Source organism: Bos taurus, chromosome 17 (assembly GCF_002263795.3).
Source record: "Bos taurus isolate L1 Dominette 01449 registration number 42190680 breed Hereford chromosome 17, ARS-UCD2.0, whole genome shotgun sequence".
NCBI lineage: Eukaryota > Metazoa > Chordata > Mammalia > Artiodactyla > Bovidae > Bos > Bos taurus.
This window is the reverse complement of record NC_037344.1, coordinates 28,782,337-28,802,992: the sequence shown is the minus strand read 5'-3', so window position 1 is coordinate 28,802,992 and position 20,656 is coordinate 28,782,337. Positions and strand designations below refer to the sequence as shown.

Sequence of the window (20,656 nt, the reverse complement as noted above, 5' to 3'; positions counted from 1 at the left end):
AAAGACAATCTGTAGGAAACATAAACTCTTATTGTATCTATAGTAATAATAAATAAATATAAACATATTTTTAGGTATCATTTAGTTCAGGGCATTTTACATTCTGCCTATTACTAAAGTACACTGGTTGTAAAAGATTTTATTTATTATATACTCATCAACTTTCTGTACATATATAGGAATCTATTCGTTTAAGAGTTTATTCATATAATCAGAAAAATTTTTAATGGAAATTATTTGATTTTGACTCAAATTTCCTTCTATGACCATGCTCTGAATGCTCTTGAGATTTACAAAATCTTTACAATCACTTAACATTTACATTTCGTAGTCTTCTTTATACCTTAATGTATGATGTATTAAGACAAACTCTTAAAAAATTTCTCTTAGTATTTTTCTTTGATCACAGGATAGTCTTTTCTTTGCTCCTTATAACATAAGTGCTTCATCCAACTTTCATTTCTGTATCTCTATTATTATATCCATAGTTTATTATTCTTAGTTTTGGTCTGTTATTATGAACACCTTACAATTTTTTTCTTTTTTTGGGGAGGTGGGCTTCCCTGGTGGCTCAGATGGTAAAGAATCTGCCTGAAATGCGGGAGACCTGGGTTCGATCCCTGGGTTGGGAAGATCCCCAGGAGAAGGGAATGGTTACCCACTCCAGTATTCTGACCTGGAGAATTTCATGGGGTTGCAAAGTCAGACGTGACTGAGTGACTTTCACTCATTCACTAGAAATTTTTTAAGTATGTCCTGTAAATATTTACATAGCTTTCTATGACTTTCATCAGAATAATTTAGGGTTGAATAAAATAAAATATGGGCACCGTGGTATAAAATTCCAGAGGATTATGTTAATAGCACACTTTTAGGAAATACTGAAAGAATAAGCAATTGTGACGTTAGGTTAAATTATTCATGTCATGTAGAAACAAGACTTCTTAATTAAGGAAGCCAGTCATCATTTTATTTTGGAGCCCTTTAGTACTATTTTAAAACTCTAAGAAGCACATTATTAAAAATAAGTGATTAGAAACTTCCAATATTAACATAAATAGGGAGAAATTTTGTTATTTTTTACATGGTTAAAGGAGAAATTTTTTAAAGTAGAATAAAATTGATTGGATAAACTTACTTTTAATGGCACAACTCCACTCTTAAACAAAGACATTTGCATTAGGAACTAACAAGGATTAGCAGGGTAACTAAGCAAAATGAAGAAAGGAAAGAGAGGAATTACCTGAGATGTCATAATCCTATTACTCAACAATCAGGTAAAATAAAATTCCAAGAAGGAAAACAAAAAACAACAACAACAAAGAAAAGTGTGTGTGTAGGGGTTAAAGAGCACAACTGGGAAGGCTAATTCTATTTCTTTTCGGAAAAATTACAGGGAAATTTAGGTGTAGCAATTCAGGTGATGGGTGGTCAATCAACTAACAAGTGGTTCTCAGTGTCCTACTGGTTTTAAGCATTTGGGCTACTCATTTGTCTAGCAATTCCACCATTCTTAGTTGATACCTTAGTTGACTCATTGGAAAAGACTCTGATGCTGGGAGGGATTAGGGGCAGGAGGAGAAGGGGACAACAGAGGATGAGATGGCTGGATGGCATCACTGACTCCATGGACGTGAGTCTGAGTGAACTCCGGGAGTTGGTGATGGACAGGGAGGCCTGGCGTGCTGTGATTCATGGGGTCACAAAGAGTCAGACACGACTGAGTGACTGAACTGAACTGAAATACCATATTCTAGAAGAAATACTAAGAATAAAGAATGAACCCTACTTTTGAGGCACTCACAGTCTAGATTATTCTCAGCAGATCTTACCAAAAACCCTAAGAGCATTTTCAGATTAGAATATATTTCAGATAGATGTTAGTTTTATATCTCTAGAACCTACTGTAAACTCCCATGTCATGCTACTGAATGCAAAAGAAAAGACAGATAAAAAGAAAAGAGTACTGCCTACCTATTTTAATTTCAAGTTTTTTATCTTGTTGATTTACCTTAGCAAAAATACAACTACTTACAGTGACAATTTCTAATTTATGTAATAAGTGCATTAAATGGATATTTTCACTTACCAATTCTACGTTCTCATTAGTAACATGAAGATGCTTGGTCAGCTGCTGAAAACTTGTCAGCTGATCCTATAGCAGGAAGAAAGGGTACATAAATAACATTGTGTTTAAAACCCATATTTAAAATTAGACTAAAATCAAGTCTAAAATTATTATGCCTAAATCTAGATGACATCACTTGTATTTCTTCCAACAAGTACTATGAGATCAATAGTCAAAGAAATAAAAAGAAATGTTTAATGACTACAAAATTAAATAAGTTGACAATATGGAAACTAACGTGGCTCATTATTTTACGTGAAATCATTATTTCAAGTCTCTTATCCTCATCCATCAGAGGGCAGACAGAATTAAAACCACAATCACAGAAAACTAACCAAACTGATCACATGGATCACAGTCTTGTCTAGCTTAATGAAACTATGAGCCAGGCCATGTAGGTCACCCAAGATGGATGGATCACGGTGGACAGTTCTGACAAAAAGTGGTATACTGGAGAAGGGAATGGCATACCACTTCAGCATTCTTGCCTTGAGAAACCCATGAACGGTATGAAAAGGCAGAAAGATATGACACTGAAAGATGAACTCTTTCATGAACCAATGAAAGATGAACCAATAGGCTGCTGAAGAAGACCGGAGAAATAGCTCCAGAAGGAATGAAGAGGCGGAGCCAAATCAGAAACAACGCCCAGTTGTGGATGTGTCTAGTGGTGAAATTAAAGTCTAATGCTGTAAAAAACAACATTCCATAGGAACCTGGAATGTTAGGTCCATGAATCAAGGTAAATTGGAAGTGGTCAAACAGGAGATGGCAGAGTGAACACCAACATTTTAGCAAACAGTGAACTAAAATGGATCGGAATGGGCGAATTTAATTCAGATGACCATTGTATCTACTACCATAGGCAAGAATCCCTTAGAAGAAATAGAGTAGCCCTCATAGTCAAAAGAAGAGCCCAAAATGAAGTACCTGGGTTCAATCTCAAAATAGAATGATCTCTATTCGTTTCCAAGGCAAACCATTCAATATCACAGTAATCCAAGTCTATGCCTCAATCACTAATGCCAAAGAGCTGAAGTTGAATCGTTCTATGAAGAACTACAAGACCTTCTAGAACTAACACGAAAAAAAGATGTCCTTCTCATCACAGGGGACTGGAATGCAAAAGTAGGAAGTCATGAGATACTGGGAGTAACAAGCAAGTTTGGCTGTGGAGTAAGTACAAAATGAAGCAGGGCAAAAGCTAACAGAGTTTTGCCAAGAAAATACACTGGTCATAGCAAACACCCTCTTTCAACAACAGAAGAGATAACTCTACAAATTGACATCACCACATGGTCAATATTGAAATCAGACTGATTACATTCTTTGTGGTCGAAGATGGAGAAGTTAGCAAAAATAAGACCTGGAGCTGACTGTGGCTCAGATCATGAACTCCTTATTGCAAAATTCAGACCTAAATTGAAGAAAGGGAAAACCATGAGGCCATTCAGGTATGATCTAAATCAAATCCTTTATGATTATACAGTGGAAATACAAATAGACTACAAACAGACTCAAGGGATTAGATCTGATAGAGTGCCTGAAGAAATATAGATGGAGGTTTGTGACATTCATTGTACAGGAGGTGGTAATAAAAACTATCTTTAAGAAAAAGAAATGCAAAAGGCAAAACGGCTGTCTAAAGAGGCCTTACAAATAACAGAAAAGAAAAGCAAAAAGGCAAAGGAGAAAAGGAAAGATATATCCACTTGAATGCAGAGTTCTAAAAACAGAAAGGAGAGATAAAGAATTCCTAAGAGAACAATGGAAATAGAGGAAGAGAACAGAATGGGAAAGACTAAAGATCTCTTCAAGAAAATTAGAGATACCAAGGGAACATTTCATACAAAGATGGCACAGTAAAGGACAGAAATGGGATGGACCTAACAGAAGCAGAGGATATTAAGAGGTGGTAAGAATACACAGAAGAACATTACAAAAGAGATCTTAATGAACCAGATAACCACGATGCTGTGATCAGTCACCCAGAGCCAGACATCTCTGTGTGCAAAGTCAAGTGGGCATTAGGAAGCATCACTATAAACAAACCTCGTGGAAGTGATGGAATGGCAGCTGAGCTACGGCAAATCCTAAAAGATGATGCTGTCAAAGTGCTGCACTCAATATGCCAACATATTTGGAAAACTCAGCAGTGGCCACAGGACTGGAAAAGGTCAGTTTTCCATCCAAACCCAAAGAACAGCAATGCCAAAGAAGTTCAAACTACCGCACAATTGCACTCATTTCACATACTAGCAAAGTAATGTTCAAAATTCTCCAAGCCAGGCTTCAGCATTATGTGAACCGAGACCTTCCAGATGTTCAAGCTAGATTTAGAAAAGGCAGAGGAACCAGAGATCAAATTGGCAATATCCACTGGATCACAGAAAAAGCAAGCGAATTCCAGAAAAACTCTACTTCTGCTTCATTGACTACACTAAAGACTTTGACTGTATGGATCACAACAAACTGTGGAACATTCTTTAAAGAGATGGAAATACCAGACTACCTTACCTGCCTCCTGCAAAACTAGTATGCAGGTCGAGAAACAGAACAGGACATGGAACAACAGACTGGGTCAAAATTGGGAAAGGAGTACTCTGCTTATTTAACTTATGCAGAGTACATCATGTGAAATGTCAGGCTGGATGAAGCAGAAGCTGGAATCAAGATTGCTGGGAGAAATATCAATAACCTCAGATATGCAGATAACACTACTCTTGTGGTAGAAAGTGAAGAGCAACTAAAGAGCCTCTTGATAAAGGTGAAAGAGAGTGAAAAAGCTGCCTGACAACTCAACATTCAAAAAATGAAGATCATGGCATCTAGTCCCATCACTTCATGGCAAAGAGATGGGGAGACAATGGAAACAGGGAGAGGCTTTATTTTGGGGGGCTCCAAAATCACTGCAGATGGTGACTGCAGCCACAAAATTAAAAGATGCTTTTTCCTTGGAAGAAAAGCTACGACAAACCTAGATAGCATATTAAAAAGCAGAGACATCACTTTGCCAACAAAGGTCCGTCTAGTCAAAGCTATGGTTTTTCCAGTAGTCATGTATGGATGTGAGAGTTGGACCACAAAGAAGGCTGAACACCAAAAAATTAATGCTTTTGAACTGTGGTGTTGGAGAAGACTCTTGAGAGTTCCCTGGACTGCAAGGAGATCAAACCAGTCAATCCTAAACGAAATCAGTTCTGAATATTCATTAGAAGGACTGATGCTGAAGCTCCAATACTTTGGCCACCTGATGCAAAGAGCTGACTCATTAGAAAAGACCCTGATGATGGGAAAGACTGAAGGTAGGAGGAGAAGCGGATGACAGAGGTTGAAATGGCTGGATGATATCACTGACTCAATGGACAGCTTGATTTTGAGCAAGCACGGGGAAATGGTGAAGGACAGGGAAGCCTGGTGTGCTGCTGTCCATGGGGTAATGACTGAGCGGTGGACATGACTAAGTGACTGAACAACATCAAAATTATTTCTAGAAATCAATCCATCAGGAGACAGGTATGATAGAGACACCTTGTCCCATATTGAAAAACCGCATTCAAACCTATTTAAAACCTATAATACAAACCATGGCACAGTTATTATTATGCCTTTTCCTCTTTTTATGAGTCTCATGGTTTGACTGCTCCACAAGTTTTAAACCTTTTAATTATCTACTATGATCAAATTAAACATCATATATGCAGGTGACATAAAGCTGAGAGGAGCTGTTAATATGTCAGATGACAGATTTAAAGCTTGATAGCTAGAGCTTCAAATAAAGACAAAGTATGATCTGTAAGGTCTATGCAAACAGCAACAGTAACAACTAAAACCCCCCCAAAACCCCTAACTTCAAAGCTGTACCATAAAAATGATCTTATTCAGGTGGAAAACAAAATCTAATGGCTTAGTTTACTGACCTAAATGAAGAAACAGCCTTCAAAAACATATTTATATTAGAAATGATTTCTAGATCTCAGAGGTAAAAGAATTACAGCTCAGACTACATGTGTGTTATTTTCAAACCAGGGCATGTTTGGAAAAATCATTTTGTAAACTGAAAAGCAACATAAGTATTATTATGACTTCTTTAGGTAAAAATACCCATTTGTAATGATAATAAAACAAATACTCATGAACTGGAATTTGAAAACTGTAAGAGTTGAAGACAGACACAGTGATAGCTGCCTTATCAAAAATCCACAGGAAAGGAATCAGAATTGGAATTACTTCATAGTTTTAAATATTTGTTGTTGTTTAGATGCTAAGTCGTGTCTGACTCCTTTGTGATTTCATGGATTGTTGCCCACCAAGCTACTCTGTCCATGGGATTTCCCAGGCAAGAATACTTGAGTGGGTTGCCATTTCGTTACCCAGGGGATCTTCCCACCCAGGGATCGAACCCATGTCTCTTGTGTCTCTTGCATTGGCAGGAGGATTCGTTACCACTGAGCCACCAGGGAACCCTACAGACACATTCAAATCCTGAGTTACAACAAAGCACTCAGTAATTACAAATCATTTGCAAATAATAAGACTGTAAGATATTATGTTAGGTATTCAGTCAGATCAGCTCAATAGCTCAGTCGTGTCCAACTCTTTATGACCCCATGACTCGCAGCATGCCAGGCCTCCCTGTCCATCACCAACTCCCGGAGTTCACTGAAACTCATGTCCATAGCGTTGGTGATGCCATCCAGTCATCTCATCCTCTGTCATCCCCTTCTCCTCCTGCCCCCAATCCCTCCCAGCATCAGAGTCTTTTCCAATGAGTCAACTCTTCATATCAGGTGGCCAAAGTATTGGAGTTTCAGCTTTAGCATCAGTCCTTCCAATGAACACCCAGGACTGATGTCCTTTAGAATGGACTGGTTGATCTCCTTGCAGTCCAAGGGACTCTCAAGAGTCTTCTCCAACACCACAGTTCAAAAGCATCAATTTTTCAGTGCTCAGCTTTCTTTATAGTCCAACTTGCATATCCATACATGACCACTGGAAAAACCATAGCCTTGACTAGACAAACTTTTGTTGGCAAAGAAATGTCTCTGCTTTTGAATATGCTATCTAGGTTGGTCATAACTTTCCTTCCAAGGCATAAGCGTCTTTTAATTTCATGGCCGCAGTCACCATCTGCAGTGATTTGGGAGCCCAGAAAAATAAAGTCTGACACTGTTTCCACTGTTTCCCCATCTATTTGCCATGAAGTGGTGGGACCAGATGCCATGATCTTAGTTTTCTGCATGTTGAGCTTTAAGCCAACTTTTTCACTCTCCACTTTCACTTTCATCAAAAGGCTCTTTAGTTCTTCACTTTCTGCCATAAGGGTGGTGTCATCTGCTTATCTGAGGTTATTGATATTTCTCCCGGCAATCTTGATTCCAGCTTGTGCTTCTTCCAGCCCAGCGTTTCTCATGATGTACTCTGCATATAAGTTAAATAAGCAGGGTGACAATATACAGCCTTGACATACTCCTTTTCCTATTTGGAACCAGTCTGTTGTTCCATGTCCAGTTCTAATTGTTGTTTCCTGAGCTTCATATAGGTTTCTCAAGAGGCAGGTCAGGTGGTCTGGTATTCCCCATCTCTTTCAGAATTTTCCACAGTTTATTGTGATCCACACAGTCAAAGGCTTTGGCATAGGCAAGGAAGCAGAAATAGATGTTTTTCTGGAACTCTCTTGCTTTTTCCATGATCCAGTGGATGTTGGCAATTTCATCTCTGGTTCCTCTGCCTTTTCTAAAATCAGCTTGAACATCTGGAAGTTCATGGTTGACGTACTGCTGAAGCCTGGCTTGGAGAATTTTGAGCATTACTTTACTAGCGTGTGAGATGAGTGCAATTGTGCAGTAGTTTGAGCATTCTTTGGCATTGCCCTTCTTTGGGATTGGAATGAACACTGACCTTTTCCAGTCCTATGGCCACTGCTGAGTTTTCCAAATTTGCTGGCACATTGAATGCTGCACTTTACAGCATCATCTTTCAGGATTTGAAATAGCTCAACTGGAATTCCATCACCTCCACTAGCTTTGTTAAGTATTATACTATGTATAACATAAACTGCAGTATTACATATATGTATGGGGCTTCCCAGGTGGTGCTAGTGGTAAAGAATTCACCTGCCAAGGAAGGAGAGGCATGAGATGTGGGTTCAATCCCTGGATCTGGAAGATCCCCTGAAGGAGGGCATGGCAACCCACTCCAGTATTCTTGCTTGGAGAATCCCATGAACAGAGGAGCCTGGCAGGCTACCGTCCATAGTATCTCAAATAGTCAGACACAACTGAAGCAATCTGACATGCATGCACGCATGCACACATATGTATGTATAAATTACTATGAATTTCTCTGGAGAAAGTATGGTCTGATACTGTGGTGAGAAAAGTCAACCTCCTTCCTAACCAACACATATACCAATAATAGTCTTGATAAGAAGGAGAATTGCTTTCTTCACTATATGAGAATATGGTCAGAAGAATCTTTATTTCACCAGTTGCTTCGATATTTGGCTTATTATTGTTCCTCTTTAAACACATTTTAAAGGACTTTATAATTCAGCACAACTAAACAGAATGAAATATGAGACAACAATGCAGCATCTCATGCACTGAAAGAGTATGGGCAGTCCATGTCCTGTAGTCTTGAAATGCATGATTTTCACTTACTACAGTACAGTTCAATTATATTAGTCCTGTGTAACATGATTCAAATTTCAGACACCAATACATTAACTGTATAATACTATATATAACACTGATTATATATTACTCAGTATAGTAATTATTATTACATAAAACACAGACTTTACTGCTAACTCTTCAGTCTACAACTGACTATGTGATAACAGAACATCATGATCAGTGTCTAATTACTTTCGAAGTCTGTGTCTTGTCTCAGAGCTTCTGTTATTCAGTTCATGCATAGATAGCAAACTGTGCAGTTGTGCTGTCTCCTTTTCTTCCAGTGATAATATACTCATGTGACATTTTTTAAATAATTGATAACTGAAAGAAGGAATTAGCCAATGAAGACAAAACTGCTGCAAAGAAACAGAAAGTGATAACTCTGGATAATGTTGTAAATGAAGTTACAGGAGAAAATATCTGAATGTGAGAACATGGACACTGCTACTAGTCAGGAGAGTACAGACACACCGGCAGGGTAACTTAGTGAAAGTGAACCCAACATGAGTGAAGAAAGAAGTTCTGATGAAAATGATGAAGATGTCCCAGAAGGGGGACTAGCAAAAAATTCACATCGCAGGAATACTAAGGTTATTTCATACATTGAAAGTTCAAAGGATAAAATGTTGGAAGCTGATCTGAACTTAAAAAGGAATATTCTAAGTTCACCAAAGCATAAAAAAGATACCTGCTCTGTGTCATAAAGTCTTCAATATACCTAGCAGAAAAGAATCAATGGAAAGATAAGGGAGGTAGATTTTGCAATGGAATGGATGGTCTTGTGAGATAGTGAGTGTGTGTTAACAGAGAGATAAAACAAAAGTTATATGCCCACTTTAAAAGAATATAAAATGATTCTTGCTTTGGACATAAAGAAATCCTTAATAACCATTAAGATTCCTTCCTCTTTTAAAATCCTATTCTGATGAATTTATGTTAGAGGCACTTAATATCTATTTCAGTAAAAGGTCACATTTAAGTTGTTAACATTTTTGTTTTACACAGTGTTGTCATATTTGAGTAGCCTTCTTCACTGTCCATAAACTAATGAACAGTTTTGGTCTTTTTTTTAATCAGGTAAAAAAATCAAGAGTATAAAAGTTTTAGAGATTCATTTATACATAAAATCTTACGGCCACTTTTTAGCCCTAAAGACAGCTTGCAGGGCTAATAACATTATAAAACCCAATGTACACTAGGCACTATTTTAATCATTTAATGTGTTCAAAAGATTTCTAACCATCAAAGATCTATTTATTGCCAACATAAATTTACACTAGAGACTTGGGCATTCTTCGCCAAAACTGAATTTCTCCAGAATGCAACTTGTTGATACACAAGAAAACCATGAAATCCAAAATTACCTTTTGCTTTTGACTTTCAAGAACATGAATCTGGGCCTCAGTCATATGTTCTTGGTAAAGTTTCTGTAGCTTGTACAACTCCTGAGAAACAGTCTGCCAGAGTTCTACAGCCTGAGCTTTTTCCTATAAAAGAAAAATATTAGCAAACTCATTATTAGTAGGCTACCACAAAGGATAAATGAATCACATTCTTTTACACAATGACTTCTTATATATAAAGTCACAAAATAAAAATAGAATTTATACAAGATGGTATGGTTGCAATATTTTTGATGATATAAAGTTGTATTAATAATTACAGACTAAAACTAAACATTAAAATTCTTTAGTTTGAAATTTTCTTTTTATTCAGATTTAATAGCAAAATGAAAACCCTTCAACCAGAGAGAGAGATTTAAACCACTTTCCTTGTTCCACAAAAAAGTGTAGTGTAAGCCATAAAAATTCTACCAGTGTAAGCCAAGAAAACTTTCCTTGGTAAAGCACAAGTGGTTTTTTCTGATTGCAAAAGTAATGTTTATCCTAAAAAATTATGAAAATACAGAAAAATGCAGAAGAAAAAATTATCTGATTTTTTAAAACCATGTGATAATAAATACTGCTAACATCTGGACACAATCAACTTGATAAATGTTGGATGTATTCTTGTTTATAAATGTGATCTGAGGGGAGAGTTTTGTATTTTTTTCTTAAGGAAAAAAAAAAAAAACTGGGACTGATACAGTATGTTGATTGTATTATACTATTTTCATCTAGTATTTTATAATAAGAATTTTATCAGGTCATTATTCTTTCAACAAGTAATTCTCAAAAGTGATAGAGACCCTTGAAGACAAAATTACGTTCATAATAAAAGGAAGACATTATTCTCTTTTTTACTCTCATCTGCACGAGTTTACAGTGGAGTTTACCAAAGTTTATATGATGTAACCTGTGATATGGTCATTGCTCTAATGGCTACTGAAATGCATTCTTAGGTTCCTATTTGTCCTAAAATGTCCTAGCTTTGTATTCTTGCCTCCTTTGCCAAAGATAAGGTGCCTGTAGGTGCATGGATTTATCTCTGGGTTTTCTATCTTATTCCATTGGTCTATATTTCTGTTTTGTGTCAGTACCATACTGTCTCGATGACTACAGTTTTGTATTATAGCATGAAATCAGGAAGAATGATTCCTCCAGCTCCATTCTTTTTTCTCAAGATGGCTTTGGCTATTCAGGGTCTCTTATGTTTCCATATGAATTGTGAAATTTTTAGTTCTAGTTCTGTAAAAAATGCCATTGGTAAATTGATAAGGATTGCACGGAATCTGTAGACTGCTTTTGATACTATTCCAATCCAGGAACAAGAAATTACTCTCCATCTGTTTATGTCCTCTTTCTTTCATCAAAGGAGGCAAGAACATACAACAGAGAAAAGACAGTCTCTTCAATAAGTGGTGCTGCAATACTGAACAGCTACATTTAAAAGAATGAAATTAGAACACTTTCTGACACCATACATGAAGATCTTTCATCAAAGGAGGCAAGAACATACAACGGAGAAAAGACAGTCTCTTCAATAAGTGGTGCTGCAATACTGAACAGCTACATTTAAAAGAATGAAATTAGAACACTTTCTGACACCATACATGAAGATCTTTCATCAAAGGAGGCAAGAACATACAATGGAGAAAAGACAGTCTCTTCAATAAGTGGTGCTGCAATACTGAACAGCTACATTTAAAAGAATGAAATTAGAACACTTTCTGACACCATACATGAAGATAAACTCAAAATGGATTAAAGACCTAAATGTAATGGCTCAGATGGTAAAGCGTCTGCCTACAATGTGGGAGACCTGGGTTCAATCCCTGGGTCAGGAAGATCTTCAGGAGACGGAAACGGCAACCCACTCCAGTATTCTTGCCTGGAAAATATGGACGGAGGAGTCTGGTAGGCTACAGTCCATGGGGTCGCAAACAGTCGGACACGACTGAGTGACTTCACTCACTCACTGTAAGACCAGAAACTATTAAACTCTTAGAGGAAAACAAAGGCAAAAAACTCTATGACATAAATCAGGGCAAGATCCTCTATGACCCACCTCCTCCAGTAATGGAAATATAAACAAACAAGTATGATCTAATTAAAAGCTTTTGCAACAAAGCAAACTATAAACAAGGTGAAAAGACACCCACATAATGGGAGAATAGCAAATGAAACAACTGACAGAGGATTAATTTCCAAAATATACAAGCAGCTCATGCAACTCAGTAACAGAAAAACATACAACCCAATTAAAAAGTGGAAAGTGGCAGAAGACCTTAACAGACATTTCTTCAAAGAAGACATACAGATGGCTAATAAACATATGAAAAGTAGCTCAATATTGTACTTTATCAGAGAAATCCAAATCAAAACTACATGGGATATCACCTCACACTGATGAGAATGGCCATGATGAAAAAAATTGACAAATAATAAATGCTTGAGAGAGTGTATAGAAAGGGAACTCCTTTTGTATGGTTGGTAGGAACGTAAATTGATACAGACATTATGGAGAAGAGTATAGAGATTCCTTAAGAAAACAAGGAATAAAACTATCATATGATCTAACCGTTCCACTACTGGGAATATACCGTGGGAAAACCATAATTGAAAAGGACACAGGTAACCTAGTGTTCAATGCAGCACTATTTGCAATAGCTGGGACATGGAAGCAACCTAGATGTCCATCAACAGATGAATGGATAAAGAACATATACAATGGAATACTACTCAGTCATAAAAAGGAAGACATTTCAGTCAATTCTAATGAAGTAGATGAACGAAGAACCTATTATATACAATGAAATAAGTCAGAAAGAGAAAAACAAATACTGTATATTAGCAAATATCACTTCAGGGCAGTTCAGTCGCTCAGTCGTGTTCGACTCTGCGATCCCATGAATCACAGCATGCCAGGCCTCCCTGTCCATCACCAACTCCCGGAGTTCACTCAAACTCATGTCCATCGAGTCAGTGATACCATCCAGCCATCTCATCCTCTGTCGTCCCCTTCTCCTCCTGCCCCCAATCCCTTCCAGCATCGCAGTCTTTTCCAATGAGTCAACTCTTCGCATGATGTGGCCAAAGTACTGGAGTTTCAGCTTTAGCATCATTCCTTCCAGAGAAATCCCGGGGCTGATCTCCTTCAGAATGGACTGGTTGATCTCCTTGTAGTCCAAGGGACTCTCAAGAGTCTTCTCCAAAACCACAGTTCAAAAGCATCAAGTCTTCGGCACTCAGCCTTCTTCAAGTCCAACTCTCACATCCATACATGACCACAGGAAAAACCACAGCCTTGACTAGACGAACCTTTGTTGGCAAAGTAATGTCTCTGCTTTTGAATATGCCATCTAGGTTGATCATAACTTTCCTTCCAAGGAGTAAGCGTCTTTTAATTTCATGGCTGCACTCACCATCTGCAGTGATTTGGGAGCCCAGAAAAATAAAGTCTGACACTGTTTCCACTGTTTCCCCATCTATTTCCCATGAAGTGGTGGGACCAGATGCCATGATCTTCGTTTTCTGAATATTGAGCTTTAAGCCAACTTGTTCACTCTCCTCTTTCACTTTCATCCAGGGGCTTTTTAGTTCCTCTTCACTTTCTGCCATAAGGGTGGTGTCAGCTGCGTATCTGAGGTTATTGATATTTCTCCCAGCAATCTTGATTCCAGCTTGTGCTTCTTCCAGCCCAGCATTTCTCATGATGTACTCTGCATAGAAGTTAAATAAGCAGGTGACAAAACACAGCCTTGACGTACTCATTTTCCCATTTGGAACCAGTCTGTTGTTCCATGTCCAGTTCTAACTGTTGCTTCCTGACCTGCATTCAAATTTCTCAAGAGGCAGGTCAGGTGGTCTAGTATTCCCATCTTTTTCAGAATTTTCCAGTTTATTGTGATCCACACAGTCAAAGGCTTTGGCACAGTCAAGAAAGCAGAAATAGATATTTTTCTGGAACTCTCTTGCTTTTTCCATGATCCAGCGGATGTTGGCAAATTGATGTCTGGTTCCTTTGCCTTTTCTAAAACCAGCTTGAACATCTGGAAGTTCACAGTTGACGTATTGCTGAATCCTGGCTTGGAGAATCTTGAGCATTACTTTACTAGCGTGTGAGATGAGTGCAATTGTGTGATAGTTTGAGCATTCTTTGGCATTGCCTTTCTTTGGGATTGGAATGAAAACTGACCTTTTCCAGTCCTGTGGCCACTGCTGAGTTTTCCAAATTTGCTGACATATTGAGTGCAGCACTTTCACAGCATCATCTTTCAGGATTTGAAATAGCTCAACTGGAATTCTATCACCTCCACTAGCTTTGTTCGTAGTGATGCTCTCTAAGGCCCACTTGACTTCACATTCCAGGATGTCTGGCTCTAGGTCAGTGATCACACCGTGATTATCTGGGTCATGAAGATCTTTTTTGTACAGTTCTTCTGTGTATTCTTGCCATCTCTTCTTAATATCTTCTGCTTCTGTTAGGTCCATACCATTTCTGTCCTTTACCGAGCCCATCTTTGCATGAAATATTCCCTTGGTATCTCTAATTTTCTTGAAGAGATCTCTAGTCTTTCCCATTCTGTTGTTTTCCTCTATTTCTTTGCATTGATCGCTGAAGAAGGCTTTCTTATGTCTTCTTGCTATTCTTTGGAACTCTGCATTCAGATGCTTGTATCTTTCCTTTTCTCCTTTGCTTTTCGCTTCTCTTCTTTTCACAGCTATTTGTAAGGCCTCCCCAGACAGCCATTTTGCTGTTTTGCATTTCTTTTCCATGGGGATGGTCTTGATCCCTGTCTCCTATACAATGTCATGAACCTCAGTCCATAGTTCATCAGGCACTCTATCTATCATATCTAGGCCCTTAAATCTATTTCTCAGTTACACTGTATAATCATAAGGAATTTGATTTAGGTTATACCTGAATGGTCTAGTGGTTTTCCCTACTTTCTTCAATTTAGGAAAGCAAAAGGCAAAGGAGAAAAGGAAAGATATACCTATTTAAATGCAGAGTTCCAAAGAATAGCAAGGAGAGAGAAGAAAGCCTTTCTAACTGAACAATGCAAAGAAATAGAGGAAAACAATAGAAAGGGAAAGACTAGAGATCTTTTCAAGAAAATTAGAGATACCAAGGGAACATTTCAAGCAAAGATGTGCACAATAAAGGACAGAAATGGTACGGACCTAACAGAAGCAGAAGATATTAAGAAGTGGTGGCATGAATTCACAGAAGAACGTTACAAAAAAAGATCTAAATGACCCAGATAACCACAATGGTGTGACCACTCACCTAGAGCCAGACATCTTAGAGTACAAAGTCAAGTGGCCTTAGGAAGCATCAATACAAACAAAGCTAGTAGAGGTGATGGAATTACAGCTGAGCTATCGCAAATCCTAGATGATGATGCTCTGAAAGTGGGGCACTCAATAGGCCAGTAAATTTGGAAAGCTCAGCAGTGGCCACAGGACTGGAAAAGGTCAGTTCTCATTTCAATCCCAAAGAAAGGCAATGCCAAAGAAAGTTCAAACTACTGCACAACTGCATTCGTTTCACACGCTAGCAAGGTAATGCTCAAAATCCTTCAAGGTAGATTTCAACAGTACGTGAACTGAGGACTTCCAGATATAACAGCTGGATTTAGAAAAGGCAGAGGCGCCAAAGATAAAATTGCCAACATCCACTGTATCACAGAAAATCAAGAGAATTCCAAAAAAACATCTACTTCTGCTTCACTGACCACACTAAACCCTTTGATTGTGTGGATCACAACCAACTGTGGAAAATTCTTAAAGATTGGGATACCAGACCACCTTACCTGTCTCCTGAGAAACCTACATTCAGGTCAAGAAGCAACAGTTAGAACTGGACATGGAAGAACGGACTGGTTCCAAACTAGGAAAGGAGTATGTAAAGGGTTTATAGTGTCACCCTGCTTATTTAATTTATATGCAGAGTATATCATGCGAAATGCCAGGGTGGATGAAGCACAAGCTGGAATCAAGATTGCAAGGAGAAATATCAACAACCTCAGATACACAGATGATACCACTCTAATTGCAGAGAGAGAAGAGGAATTAAAGAGACTCTTGATGAGGGTGAAAGAGGAGAGTGAAAAAGCTGGCTGAAAATTCAACATTCAAAAAACTAAGACCATGGCATCTGGTCCCATAACTTCAAGGCAAACAGAGGGGGAAAAGTGGAAACAGTGACAGATTTTCTTTTCTTGGGCTCCAAAATCACAGAGAAAGGGTGAATGCAGCCACGAAATTAAAAGATGTTTGCTCCTTGAAAGGAAAGCTAAGACAAACCTAGACAGCATATTAAAAGCAGAGACATCAGGTTGCCGACAAAGATTCAAAGCTGTGGTTTTTCCAGTACACATTATAGATGTGACAGTTGGATCAAAAACAAGGCTGAGTGCCGAAGAACCAATGCTTTCCATCTGGTATTGGAGAAGACTCTTGAGAGTCCCCTGGTCTGCAAGGAGATCAAACCACTCAATCCTAAAGGAAATCCGTCCTGAATATTCACTGGAAGGACTGATGCTGAAGCTGAAACTCCAACACTTTGGCCACCTGATCCAAAGAACTGACTCACTGGAAAAGACCCTGATACTGAAAAAGATTGAAGGCGGGAGGAAAAGGGGTTGACAGAGGATGAGATGGTTGGATAGCATCACCAACTCAAAGGACATGAGTTTGAGCAAACCAGGAGTTGGTGATGGACAGGGAGGCCTGGAGTGCTACAGTCCATGGGGTCGCAAACAGTCTAGCACAACTGAGCAACTGAATTAAACTGAACTGAACTGGGAGATGGTGAAGGACAGGGAAGCCTGGTGTGCTGCACAAAGAATTGGACATGACTGAGGGGTCACAAAGAATTGGACATGACTGAGAGACTGAACAGTAACAACACAGAATATAGAAAAATGGTATTGATGAACCCACCTGCAGGCAGCAATGGAGACACAGACATAGAGGAAAGACTTGTGGACATGGGGCTGGGGGGAAGGAGAAGGTGGGATGAATGGAGAGACTAGCATGGAAACAATAAACTACCATATGTAAAACAGAAAGCCAGTAGGAATTTGCTGTGTGACTCAAGGAGCTCAAACCCCTTCTCTGTGACATCCTAGAGGGGTAGGATGGGATGGGAGGTGAGAGGGACGTTCAAGAGGGAGGGAACATAAGTATGCCTACAGCTGATTCATGTTGAAGTATAGCAGAAAATAACAACACAATATTGTAAAGCAATTATCCTTCAATTAAAAATATATTAGGGACATTTCAGGTGGATTCTTTACCATCTGAAGAACCAGGATAGTCCTCCACAAAGCAGAGCAAAAACCTTATTCATTCATTGAGGAATTGGGCTTTCCCAGTTCCTCGTTCTTTAAAGACCCCTTCTGCCTGGAGGAGGAAAGCAGAAAACTTTTAAGCAGTATGAGTGTTATTTCTGGCCTGCTGGATTTAAATGCCAAACTAAGCAGCGTTTTCTGAGTGTGGGTCTCTACAGTCCCCTCCAAGGAAGGCACCCAGGGAAATCAGTTTCGGAGGACAGTCTGGGAACACCATCCAGCCTCTCCCATCTCCACTCTACTGGGCTCAGCATGAATTAGAAGGATGGGTACCACTTCTCAATTTCAGATGCTGTTCTCTGATAGGTCAGATATGAGATCCAGAGCAGAGTTGGGGTCTGTGGATGAAAAATCCCTAAGAGGAAACATAATGGCATTCTGGCTACACCAATTTGACGAGGGTCATTGAAGAGATCAAGCCCTGAGCCTTTGGGTGGGAGCACTGATTCCAAAACCCTAGACTACCAGAGAACTAACCCTAGGGAGTATGAAAGAATGAGAACTCACACAAAGGAAATCAGTTGAATACAAGACCCGGCATCACCCAACCATCAGTAGCACCTCCAGTAGTACAGGACACCTCATCTAAACAACAAACAACAAAAAAAACACAAACCTAATCATCAGAGACAGAATTACCACCTCACTCAGCCTTGCCCGTCAGAGGAAAAACAAACAAACAAACAAAAACTCAGCACAAATCACACCCTATATGAAGCTTACACAAACCTTAGGAGGGCAGAAACCAAAAGGGAGAAAGAATTCAACCTTGAAGCCTGGGAAAAGACCTCAAACACAGTAAGTTAAAAAAAAAAAAAATAAAAGGCAGAAAAATACTACACAAGTGAAGGAACAAACTAAAAACACAGAAGTCCAAATAAATGAAGAGGAAACGGGCAAACTACCTGAAAAAGAATTCAGAATAATGATAGTAAAAATGATCAAAAACGTTGAAAACAAAATGGAGAAAATAACGAGAATCAATTAACAAAGACACAGAATTATAAACATACAAACAACACAATTACTGAAATTAAAAACACTCTAGAAGGAATTGAAAGCAGAATATCTGAAGCAGAAGAACCAGTGACCTGGAAGATAAAATAGTGGAAATAACTTCTGAAGAGCAGAATAAAGTAAAAAGAATGAAAAGAATTGAGGATAGTCTCAGAGACTTCTGGACAATATCAAATGCACCAACATTTGAATTATAGGGGTCCCAGAAGAAGAGAAAAAGAAAGGGTATGAGAAAATTTTTGAAGAGATTATAGTTGAAAATTTCCCCAACATGGAAAAGGAAATAGTCAATCAAGTTCAAGAGGCATAAACAGTTCCGTATAGGACAAATCCAAGGAGAAACATGCCAAGACATATACTAATCAAACTAACCAAGACTAAGCACAAACAAAGAATATTAAAAGCAGCAAGGGAGAAGCAACAAGTAACATACACGGGAAACCCCATATGTTTAATAGCTGATCTTTCAGCAGAAACTCTGCAGGCCAAAAGGGAATGGCAGGATATTATTTAAAGTACTGAAAGGGAAAAATCTACAACTAAGCTTACTGTACCTGGCAAGGATCTCATTCAAAATTGATGAAGAAATAAAAATCTATTCTGACAGGCAAAAGTTAAGAGAATTCAGTACCACCAAACCAGTTTTACAACAAATGTTTAAAGGGACTTATATAGACAAGAAATATAAAAGAAAAAGGATCTACAGACTCAACCCCAAACAATTAAGAAAATGACAATAGGAACACATATATCAATGATTACTTTAAATGTAAATGGATTAACTGCTCCAACCAAAAGACACAGACTGGCTGAACGGATTAAATAACAAGACCCATAAATATGCTGTCTACAAGAAACCCACCTTAGACCTAAAGATACATATAGACTGAAAGTGAGAAGATGGAAAAATATATTCCATTCAAATGGGAAGCTAAAGAAAGCTGGAGTAGCAATCCTCATATCAGACAAATAGACCTTAAAATAAAGAATATTACAAGAGATAAGGAAGGACAGTACATAATGATCAAGGGATCAATCCAAGAGGAAGACATAACAATTGTAAATATCTATGCACCCAACATAAGAGCACCTCAATACATAAGACAAACACTAAGAGACATAAAAGGAGAAACTGATGATAACACAATAATAGTAGGAGACTTTTACACACCACTCACACCAACAGACAGATTATCAAAACAGAAAATTAATATGGAAATACAAGTCTTAAATGATACATTAGATGAGATGGATCTCAATGATATCTTCAGGACATTCCATCCAAATGCAGAAGACCTTCTTCCCAAGTGCACATGGAACATTCTCCAGGACAGACTACATCTTGGGTCACAAATCAAACCTCAGTAAATTTAAGAAAATTGAAATCATATAAAGCATCTTCTCTGACCACAATGCTATGAAACTAGATATCAATTACAAAAAAGAAACTGTGAAAAACACAAACATATGGAGATTAAACAACACATTTCGAAATAACCAACCAGTTACAGAAGAAATCAAAAGGGAAATTGAAAAATTTCTAGAAACAAATGACAATGACAACACGACAACTCAAAACCTATGGGATGCAGTAAAAGCAGTTCTAAGTGGGAAGTTTATAGCAAGACAATCCTACCTCAAGAAACAAGAAAAACATCGAATAGACTAATTTTACACCTAAAACAACTGGAAAAAGAAGAACAAAAAAACCCTCAAAATTAGAAGGATAGAAATCCTAAGGATTTGAGCAGAAATAATTGAAAAAGAAACAAAAGAACAATAGTAAAGATTAATAAAACTAAAAGCTGGTTCTTTGAGAAGATAAATAAAATTGATAAACCTTTAGCCAGGCTCATCAAGGAAAAAAGAGAGAAGAATCAAATCAACAAAATTAGAAATGAAAAAGGATAGGTTACAACAGACAATGCAGAAATACTAAGGATTATAAGAGACTATTATGAACAACTATATGGTGATAAAATGGATAACCTGGAAGAAATGGACCGATTCCTAGGTAAGTTCAAACTTCCAAGACTGAACCAGGAAGAAATAGAAATTATGAAGAACCCAATTACAAGCACTGAAATTGAA

At 38.0% G+C, this 20,656-nt stretch overlaps 1 protein-coding gene across 7 annotated transcripts in view; it reads right to left on the bottom strand.

Moving 5' to 3' along the window:
• The window catches only part of SCLT1 (sodium channel and clathrin linker 1), a 238,407-nt gene that overhangs the window by 141,615 nt on the left and 76,136 nt on the right, over nt 1–20,656 (bottom strand). For all 7 annotated transcript variants that reach the window (XR_009491020.1, XR_009491017.1, XR_009491018.1 and 4 more), the window contains 2 exons: nt 10,173–10,295; nt 2,090–2,155 (listed from right to left, as the gene is read on the bottom strand). Coding sequence is in view for 3 of the 7 variants with exons in the window: in XM_010813763.4 (XP_010812065.2) it covers nt 2,090–2,155; nt 10,173–10,295 (189 nt within the window). In the remaining 4 variants the exon portion in view is untranslated. The remainder of the gene's footprint in view (nt 1–2,089; nt 2,156–10,172; nt 10,296–20,656) is intronic.